Genomic DNA, 10,815 nt, shown 5'->3' on the forward strand with positions numbered 1-10,815 from the left:
ATAGGAGTCAATGAGAGTATTCACACAAGCTTTGGTGACGTCCGTTTGTCCGGCATTAAAAAAACGTTGCATGCAGCTTTATCTTGTCGTTCAAAACCCAATGAACGTAAGGAAACCGCTTCTAGAGCGTTTTCTTCGCGTTCATTTTACGCTTCGGAGGACCGGATATATCCCATGGTCCTACATGCTATACATAGCATGTGAAAATATGTGAGAATAGCGGGAAAAGGCAAAATAAAAAAAATTAATTGTTGAAAAACTTGCGCGGCATTCCTTCATAAACCACAAAAAATGTCCTTTAATCCGACGTTGTGCAGTGATCCCGGTAGTGGCGGGCTTTCATATCCAGTTCCCGACACACTGCCCCCACAGGTTAACACACAAACTACAGTTTGGGCTGCAGGCTGACGTTAGAGACAAACTAACGCCGGTGTAGAAGTCAATCAAGCGCCACTACAAAACGCAACATAATGTATAGGACGTTTAGAGCACGTTCGTTTATCCAAAAATTTAACGCCCGTGTGAACAAGGCCTTAGTGTGCATTTTCTCTCTTCTGAGTTCCTTTACCCATCAACCTCACTCCTTGCTGTTTCCTCACCACTTCTGCACCCATGGTTTCTGTCAATAAAAAAATTGTCTTAGACTTCCCTTCTCTTATACAATTTCACAATGCTTCCTCACTGAGTAGTGACACATGTTCTTATACTTAGTCAAGGTCACAGACTTGTACTTTCAGTATGCCTCACTGGTACTGATATACAGTAAATTAGCTTTCTTTAGTCATTTAGGGGAATGTTAGCTTCAAGTGAGAAGAGGGAAGAGGATTACAGGATTACTTGCAGGTGAATTTGAGGTCATCCCAAAATTTTATCAGAAATTAGCAAGGTATCACAGGGGTCAATCTGAAAATTAGTTTTAATAATTTTCCCTTTAAAAAGATTTATACTATATATGAGAGTATAAATATACATACATATATACACACAAACGAAAAAAAAAAAAAACTTGTAATAATATTATTGATTACTGTTTGTAGATAAAGAAAAAAGCAAAAGTGCACATTCAAATACACCCCATCTTCTGTGAACCAGCATCAGAGAACAGATAGCATGGCTTTATGTGGATAGTTTGACTTCATAAGCATTCATATATTAAACATTATACAATAAAGTTCCTCATAACTAACCTTATTTTAGTTATTGTAAACAAACCATGAACTTTAGCATTAATGCACTCATTAACAATGGAACTAAACATGTGTTAATTGCTGTCTTTTTTTTATAGTAAGCTGTATAATTATAAATTAGTGAAAATGAATCCGTAATAAACAAAATGAACTAACAGAAAAGCAAGTTGCAATATTTACACATGGATCAAAGTTAAGTAAATTAGCAACATTTAGAAAAATGTTGTAATCTAACTTCCGTCAGTTTATGTTCTTTAATAATCTTAAAGTTATGGACTAAATATACATTTTGTATTGGCGTATATTTCATTACCAGTTATACCAACATCAATGAGTTTGTGTTAACTTACTTTATTCAATTGTTAACATTACTTTCAGTTTACTAACATTGAAGTTCAAGGCTTCTTAATGTTTACTAATGCAGTAAATATTAAGAAAGGAATAACTAGGGGACCCTCAATGCAAAGCATCATATACACCCTATATGCCAGCTGTTAAATAAGGGTTTTCAGCAGCAGTCACAGGTAACTGACACTGCAAACATGAAAGAACAAATAGAATGAGGAATCCAACAAGGGAAAAGCTTCTCACGTGGCAGAAATGAATCATTAGTCCACCCTCAGCACCTAGGCAAGCCCTTTTCCTTTACATTATCCATACTAATGGAAGTTCTGCTAGAGTCACATTCATTCATTTACTCAACATGGGCAACCTAGTAAGTTGCAATCCTTCAACAGAAAATCACAATCCACTAAGGTAATGTCTGTGTTATTACAGTCCTTGAGACCACTGTGGTCAAGTCCCCTCACTGAGGGTAATAATATGCATGTCTCCAGCAGCACTGAAAACATTTTCTCTTGAGCACGTCACAAACTCTCACTCACTTGCTAAATACCTACGCCCTCTCAGCTGCATTGTTTTATTTAAATAAAAAAATACCCAAAACTTTGTTCAATTAAAAACGTTGGAATCTGACAGTAAACTACACCAAGAGGCACGAAGCATGGCAAGAAAACTAACAATCAATTAGCTGAAGGTGAGCTCAAGCACCTAAGAGTTAGTTGTCCTTTTCAACAGAAAGTGCAATGTGTGAGGCCCGTGCTTCTGCATCATTTCCTCCATCCACAGAACGTGACTGCATCTCCTCATAAGGTGGTGGCAGTGCCTCTGTGCTCTGACTCAAAGTGTCTGTGCAGTTAGTGGAACCTGACTGGATAAGAGACGATAATGGGCTGTTGTCTGACGAGGCTAGCAAGAGCTGCGTAGGTCCACGTAAGGGCGGGATCCGCTGACCCCAACTTCCGTACACCGCCTCTTCATAGGTGGGGAGAGACACAGGCAGGCCATTGACCATCAGGTCCAACTGATCAGACGATCTCCTGCTGAAAAAGCATCAACCGTTATTTTTAGACTCTATTAGGCTGGTGAAGGCAATTTTATGAATGATTTGCTAAAAACATTATTGTAAATTGAGACTGATTATTTCATCATTTCATGAGTTATACCAGCAGCTCATTTTAGCTTTTTTCAGGAACACAAACAGGTTATGGATGTCCATACACACAGGTGAAAGGTATGGAAGAATAGAAAGGTAGACAGATATTCATGGACAAAAAATGTTTGTTGTACTATAAAAAAAAATGTACATGCATGTACATGCAAAAAAATCCCATCTGATTATATCCAGATGACATTTTGGTATTAAAGGTAATGGAATTATTCTGACTGTGAATTTTATCTTTATATTATCATGCCCCATTAGACAATGGTAGTAGAAAGAGGTTCATCGAAATGTGTCAATTTCATAGGCTGGAAATACTATTTCCAGGCTATGAAGAAGATTTTAAACAACTGGTCCTAGGGCTGGAAGTCAAGATAGATCTAGATAATTGAATGGCATAATTTAATAAACTGTACAGAAAATCAATCTGTACAGAATTGTACAGAAAATTACAGCCTAGTAAATTTGCCTCCACGTAATTGTCAACATTGTTTGAATTTAGAATTTCTGGTGCTGATGGACTCCCAGATTTTTGTAAAAAACTGAACTCTCATTTCTATAACATTAGTTTTATAAGAAATGTATATTTGCAAGGATTCTTTTGTCCATGATTACAGATACAAACATATGCTGTAAGTGGCTATATAAATGAACAAGTGGGTCGATAGATAGATGTATAAATAGACAGAAGGATGAAAACATTTACATTTGTCAGATGCCCCTGTCCAGAGTGATTTATTTCATTATACATTTAAGTAGGTAAGTGTTAAGGGTGTTGCTCAAGGGCCTAACAGTAGAAGCCTGGCAGTGCTGGGGTGTAAACCTGTAAACTTTTGATCAATAAACCAACGCCTTAACCACTAAGCTACCATTGCCCTAGATGCTATGCACTACCCTGCCCTAGATAGACGGATGGATGGATAGATAGACTTCTAATCTAATGTTTTATACTAATGTAAAATTATAAATTGCAATAAATTCTAATAAACATAAAATTGTGCCACTCTACCCAAATGGAGTAATGTACTCAGAGCACTGTACCTTTGAGACTGACAAGGGAAAAGCCGTGACTTGATGACCATGCAGGCTGTGGTTGTGAGAAGAAAGATGGATACGCCCACGGCTGTAGTAGCCACACTCGGGATAGAATTAGTCACTTTGTCTTCATATTTAGCATGTCCAGCTGTAAGAAGATAAACAGCACAGGATTTAATCTACGCACAAGCCTGATGGAGGCATCACCCCAGATGTACAGTACTTTAATTGTAACGTAGACAGGAAGTTATGCCAACATTAGAAAAGTGTCTCTACTAGTGGTTTTTCAAAATCTTTGAAACTGATGACACAGTACTTTCTGGGTCTTTAAATGCATCACAGAACAAGAAATATTGGTTAGTATGGTGACCATGTTCACTTCCTGTTCTCACTATTGGTTTCCTGTCTCTGTGTGGCTAAGCTCAAAAGAGGAAGCTAACACATGCTGTGAGCGAAGTCAATCTTCCGCTTTTCACTTCTCTTTCACAGTGGCACAACACAGAGCTTATGTAGGTCATTCAATAAATATTTCCTACCTAGAAGCAAAGATTCCCAGCACTGGCCCTGGAGTAACTCCTGTCCTGTACATTTTAGCGTTTTCTTTGCTCCAACACACCTCATCCAATAAGCTAAATAACAGCACTTTCTGATTGGCTTTTGGGGTGTTAGAGCAGAGAAAATATTATAATTATTGGGGCACGTGGTACTTCAGTTTTAGAGTTGGGAATTCCTGCTATAGAAAGTTAATTGTCCAAAATGTCAGAAAAAGTAAATGGGTTTTTATTTCTATTAATATATAATACATACTGTATAAATACACTATTCCCATATATTTGTGGACACCTGATCATCATCATACCCATATGTGCTTCCAGATTTAGTCCCCTTTTCCTGGGATAATCATCTTTACTCTTTTAAGAAGATGTGCACCAGATTTTAAAGCATGGTTGTGAGAATTTTTTATTAAATATTTAACCACATGAGCATTACTGAAGTCAGGTATTAAGTTTGGGCAAGGATGTAAGGGGCACAGTATGTGTTTCAGTATATCCCGAAGGGTTTTAGTGGTCAGAGCTCTGTGCAGGCCAATTAAGTTCTTCCACACCAACCTAAACAAACCATGTGTTCATGGTCCTTGTTTTGTGGACATGGGAATTGTCGTGATGAAATTGGTTAAAGCATCCTGTACAAAGATGTTCTTCCAACTTTGTGGCTACACTTTGATAGAAGAACCACGTATAGGTGTAATGGACAGGTGTCCACATACTTCTGGTCTAAAATTAAATAATAGGTGCAGCCATGGTGTCTTACCTGTGCTAGGTATGCATGTGGGAATACTGGGGTCCCATCGGCCTTTGCGGCAGGTGGAGTGGTGGACGCGGTTTGGCAGGACATACCCCGACTCACAGAAGAAGTAGATACGGCTCTTTGCAGGAAAGCCCTTACAGGGAGAAGGTTTACAATAGAAGCCGCCATGCTCAGGGATAATCGGGTGAGAACAATTCTGTCCTGAAAGATTAGGAAAAAAAAAAGATTTATAGTGGATATTTCTTTGAATAATTAATATATAATAACATAAAATATAATACATATAAAATAATATCTATTTGAATATATAAAAAGGAGTGCTAATGTTAATTAGTTCTGGTGTCTGTCTGGGGTGGTGGTTTGGGTGTGTACAATAATAAACAAAAAGCATACCTGTGCTGATTTCTGGCAGAAAAGTCAGGATGAAGACCATATAGCCCATTAGAGCGTGTAAACATGGCCAAAGAGGGAGTCGGTATGTAGACATCAAAAACACTCGTCCTATATATATATATATATAGAGAGAGAGAGAGAGAAAAAGAGAGAGAGAGAGGGATGATGCATAAGCGCAAGGGTCTCTGGGAACTTTTTGTTGCGTTGTGTTTACTGAAAGAGGTGGGGCATGTGCACAGCTGCACATGCAACAACTAGCTAGTTAACAATCACCACACCCTAATCCTGACCAGAGGAGAAGTGAACCTGAGCAAGACCTGCACATGCAAACGAGGTCAGTAAAAAGCATGCTTTAAATATGTGCATAGTGCACAAGATTGGTGGTGAAATGACTCGCTGCTGTGCCACAACTTCCTGAACTGAATTCTGAAAGTAATTCACAGAGGTGAACAAAAATATAAACACAGTGCACTGGCATGCCTATATAAATGCCAAGAGGTAGTCTGAGGGGAACGCTGCCTTCTATACTATATAACATTTGCACAGACTGATCAAGTGCAAATCAGACCACAACGTAGGTGGCTGCTAGCTATGTAATGATAAAAAGTATCAGAATGAATAGGCACAGCATACATCAAAGGGTTTTGGGGTACTGAAATCAACACCTTGATGGTTTGTAACAGAAAAAAATAAAAAATAACTTGAAAAGAAGGTTTTGAGTGAGACAATTTTTACTATTGTACTATTCTTTGAAATAATTTCAGCTTAACTGAAAAAACTCTTTTGCACAATTTTAGGAATTCGCAAATCAATTCACATAAAGTTTCTTTCTCTTTTGGGGGATAATACCAGCTTTACCTTTTTAAATTGTAGCATGCCATCAGGATGACAAGATCGCTTATCCATGTAAAAAGTAAAGCTGGAATTATCCCAAACAAAGGAAAAACTCTTTCATAAATCAATTCATATCAGGTGTCTGTCAATAATAATATTTCTGTATGAATAGTTATCATGATTTCTAACAGGCTTTATATAAACCTTCAATGAAACACCTTCAGTACACAATTATTGTTATTAAATATACTGATCATCATTACCATCAGCACCAACATAATTATAATATATATTTATACACACAGTATATATAAAATAGATTATTAATATTTTTATTATTATTAAGTATATATTACTTAAAGATGAAAGAAAACACTCTTTACACCTTATTTGAAGTCTTCACGGGAAAAAGATCCCCTGAAGACTTCACATCAGATGTCTGTCAGAAATAATACCATAAATAATATACAAATAAAAATTCAAATGTATATTAAAGATACATAAAAGTATATACATTATACAAATATTTCTGCTTAAATACAGTTATCATGATTTCTAATGGGGAAACCAGAACCTACAACATTTTTATGCATCTTAATACATCTTAAAATCTATTAAGTTTTTTTTTTCTGAAAGTATATAATAATGTGACCTTTCTCAAAAATATCTACCCTGTTAAAAAAAAAAAAACCTCCAGATAACTTGTGTAACGTGTTTGTATCTGTATAAAAGTAGAAATGCTCAGAGGCAGGCGTGCTGCTGTTCTGCCCTGTGCTGCTGTGAATGCGCTTCATTATCAACAGTGTGAGACAACAAACACACAGTAATAGCTAGAAACAGCCCTGAATGCTTGCAAAGCCAATTTCTAGACTTTTCTCTCGGGATGCCGTCCTTCTGGAAAACGCTTTCTCTCTCTCTCTCTCTCTCTCTCTCTCTCTCTCACACACACACACACACACACACACACCTATTTATTGGTACTGTACTCTCACACCGTCACAAAACACAAGGAGTACTGTAAAGACGGTTACCTGGAGACGCAGCTACAGGCGATGAAACGTCGATTAACTAACAGACTGGAGATTTACATAAAGGTCCTGTTTATTATTGCATGATGTTGTTGTTGCCGTTGTTGTTTTCCCTGAGCGTAAGAACCGCTGAACGAACGAGCGCGCCGCAACAAGTGCGTCTCTTTAAGCGGCGCTGCCAGATGACTCACCGCACAGCAGCGTTGCCAGGACGGGCGAGACCTCTGATTGGCTGCTAGAGCCGCGCGCGCAAGGACAACGCGACTTCTGATTGGCTACTTGAGCTGAAGGCTCTCCTCGGTTCTACCCGAGGCTGTCGGGAAGAGAAGCCGCCCACACACACACACACACACCGTCTTGAAATGCGCACTAATTCCGTGGAGGCATTTAGATTTACTGTTTCAAGCAGTGATTTTGCCCGCACTGCCATTCTACAGATTACACTTCATCTATCACACATACATATATATTATTGACTAATAACATTAAAACTAATGTTATTAGTCAATAACTTGATAAACACACCTTCAGGTACACACTGTACCAAAACTGTTGTAATGGCTCAGGCATGTTGTTCTTACTCAATAGTGCTCACGCAATGTTTACGCATGTCCGAGCTCATGTACAGGCAGGTGAAAAGGAAATTTCATCTATCAGCATCCTTTCGGATGTGCTTAAGTCTGATCATGTGATGATTCGTTTTACTGCTTATCCTGTGTCCCATCAGGGGCCTGGAGCCTATCCCAGGAAGTCAGAGCACAAGGCAGGGGGCACCCTGGATTGGGTGCCAACACATTGCAGTGCACTGGCACAAACATACACACACACACACACTACTGACAATTTAGCAAGACTGCAACACATGACTTAAACTGTGTCACCCCCAGAGAAAACCTACAAAGCTCAGGAACAAGCAAACTGCAATTACCATATATTTTGATTAATTTTGCCCCAGTCAAAATTACCATGTAATTAGCATAGCAATATAGTGTGGCGTGTAGTGAAGCTCACTCGTCTCTCCAGTATTCTTCCCGGCGTAAAAACGCTACAATATATATTTTTTTGCATCAAGTGCCTAACATGGTTTTAATGTTCAGTACTGTATGTTAGCACAAAAACCATGAAAGCAACATTATATACACTCACCTAAAGGATTATTAAGAACAGCATAATAATACAGTGTTTGATCCCCTTTCGCCTTTAGAACTGCCTTAATTCTATGTGGCATTGATTCAACAAGGTGCTGAAAGCATTCTTTAGAAATGTTGGCCCATATTGATAGGATAGCATCTTGCAGTTGATGGAGATATGGACATGGTCAGAAACAATGCGCAGGTAGCCCGAGGCATTTAAACGATGCCCAATTGGCACTGAGGGGCCTAAAGTGTGCCAAGAAAACATCCCCCACACCATTACACCACCACCAGCCTGCAGAGTGGTAATAAGGCATGATGGATCCATGTTCTCATTCTGTTTACGCCAGGTTCTGACTCTACCATTTGAATGTCTCAACAGAAATCAAGACTCATCAGACCAGGCAACATTTTTCCAGGCTGAAACTGTTTTTCAATTGTAGCCTCTTCTTCCTATTTGTAGTGGAGATGAGTGGTACCCGGTGGGGTCTTCTGCTGTTGTAGCCCATCCGCCTCAAGATTGTGCGTGTTGTGGCTTCACAAATGCTTTGCTGCATACCTCGGTTGTAGCAAGTGGTTATTTCAGTCAAAGTTGCTCTTCTATCAGCTTGAATCAGTCGGCCCATTCTCCTCTGACCTCTAGCATCAACAAGGCATTTTCACCCATAGGACTGCTGCATACTGGATGTTTTTCCCTTTCTTTGTAAACCCTAGAAATGGTTGTGCGTGAAAATCCCAGTAACTGAGCAGATTGTGAAATACTCAGACTGGCACCAACAACCATGCCACGCTCAAAATCGCTTAAATCACCTTTCTTTCCCTTTCACACCCCTAAATGCATTGAAGCAACTGCCATGTGATTGGTTGATTAAATAATTGCATTATTAAGAAATTGAATAGGCGTTCCTAATAATCATTTAAGTGAGTGTACATGGTTGAAATACCGTTTGTAAACTTTGGATAAAAAAATCTTGGACCAGGATCGTCGTTTATGGTTGTACGGATGTATGGGTTATACAGCATTCTTTAGGCTCTTAGCTGCAGTAAAACATTTAAAATGTTTTACAGCAGCTAAGAGCCTCATCACTGTACTGTACTTGAAATCTTCTGTAAATGTGATCCATCACATCAAGTGAGGTATTGAGTCAGATTTTCTGCTTCAGTTCATTTTTGATACAAAATTTATTACTGTATCATGTCCAGTTGCTGAGATATGGCCAGTGCGAGTTTGTTAAAGAGGGGCATTACAAGTCCCAGCTAGACTTGAGTGCCCCTCATAATACTGATTCTACATATTATAATTAAGATTAGAATCTTATAAAGCCAGGAATCCCAAAATTTAAGCATGTGATATGAGTGGAAAGTTTGAGTTACTACAAAAAGGGATTTTTAAAACTTCTTGCAGCATTACTTTAAAAACACTGTGAAGCCGTATCAGCATATATTTATTTTATATACACAAACTATTATTTAATTGTGCAAACAAACAGGGTGTGTCAATATTCTCCATACATCCAGAGTGTTTTGAACTGGAAAAGTGATGGTATGGCATGGGATAAGAGAATGTTAAACCTTATTTAATCAAAAATGTCATGCTCGATGAGTGATCAAACTGCTGACAGTTTGATAGACTCGCTACCCAAGTGGTTGTATATGGAGGCTCGGTCAGTTGTTGGTAGCTCCTTAGCCACTATTCTTTTCTCTAAAACTGTATCTTTAAAAAAGTCACAATGTAAAAACTTTGTTGTGCTCAACTCCATTAGAATTCTGAATCAAATTAAGACTGCTTTGAATATTACATGTCCCTCAGTACACCTGCCTATCTGCAATAATTTTTTGCCTGGCAAGTCGGACAAGGTATTCTTACTGTGGAGAGGCAAAGGACTCGCCACAGTTAAGGACTTTTATATAGATGGAAAATTTGCCTCTTTTAATCACTTATATAAACTCTTTGATCTTTCCCAGTCACAATTTTTTCGATATCTACAGGTGCGTCATTTTATAAAAAATTATTTTATTGAGTTTCAGAAGCTACCGCAAGACCATGATTTGTATAATTTTTTGGGGCAATCTCCCATGGCCAAACATTTAGTGACACAGTTTGTTTCTTTGTTTGTCTCCCATTTTGCAGTGTCTTCGGATCACCTTAAAGTAGCTTGGGAAAGTGATACTGGACTCAATATTTCAAAGGAGATTTGGGAGGAGGGACTGAAACGAATTCATTCCTGCTCTATTAATGCAAGATTACAACTTATACAGTTTAAAGTGCTGCATAGGTTACATTATACTAAATCTAAACTCAATAAAATTTACCCTTCAGTTTCCCCACTATGTGATAGATGTAGAAGTATTAGGTTTGACACATTTTCAGCAATTGTCTCTTATGTTTGGTATGG

At 38.3% G+C, this 10,815-nt stretch overlaps 1 protein-coding gene across 2 annotated transcripts; it reads right to left on the bottom strand.

Annotated features, from left to right (window-relative positions):
• Window positions 1-898: 898 nt before the first annotated feature.
• On the bottom strand, window positions 899-7,479 carry zgc:152863 (uncharacterized protein LOC562658 homolog). 2 transcript variants are annotated; one of them, XM_053507895.1, is made up of 5 exons: window positions 7,290-7,479; window positions 5,425-5,532; window positions 5,035-5,232; window positions 3,730-3,871; window positions 899-2,569 (listed from the first exon to the last, which is right to left on the bottom strand). In XM_053507895.1, the coding sequence occupies exons 2-5, from the start codon at window positions 5,516-5,518 to the stop codon at window positions 2,245-2,247; spliced, it is 759 nt and encodes a 252-aa protein (XP_053363870.1). In that variant the 5' UTR covers window positions 5,519-5,532; window positions 7,290-7,479; the 3' UTR covers window positions 899-2,244. The 2 variants fall into 2 exon arrangements, with proteins under 2 accessions (XP_053363870.1, XP_053363871.1); XM_053507896.1 differs by having other exon boundaries at window positions 899-2,566; window positions 7,290-7,478.
• Window positions 7,480-10,815: the final 3,336 nt, after the last annotated feature.

The sequence above is a fragment of the Clarias gariepinus genome, chromosome 11, assembly GCF_024256425.1.
Source record: "Clarias gariepinus isolate MV-2021 ecotype Netherlands chromosome 11, CGAR_prim_01v2, whole genome shotgun sequence".
NCBI lineage: Eukaryota > Metazoa > Chordata > Actinopteri > Siluriformes > Clariidae > Clarias > Clarias gariepinus.

Excerpts from the sequence above, each read along its gene's own strand:
- zgc:152863 (XM_053507895.1), bottom strand. The coding sequence starts at position 5,518 with ATGTCTACATACCGACTCCCTCTTTGGCCATGTTTACACGCTCTAATG. Across the intron at positions 5,233-5,424 it reads TCTGCCAGAAATCAGCACAG|GACAGAATTGTTCTCACCCG; the intron begins GTATGCTTTTTG and ends CTAATCTTTCAG. Across the intron at positions 3,872-5,034 it reads CACATGCATACCTAGCACAG|CTGGACATGCTAAATATGAA; the intron begins GTAAGACACCAT and ends ATCTTCTTACAG.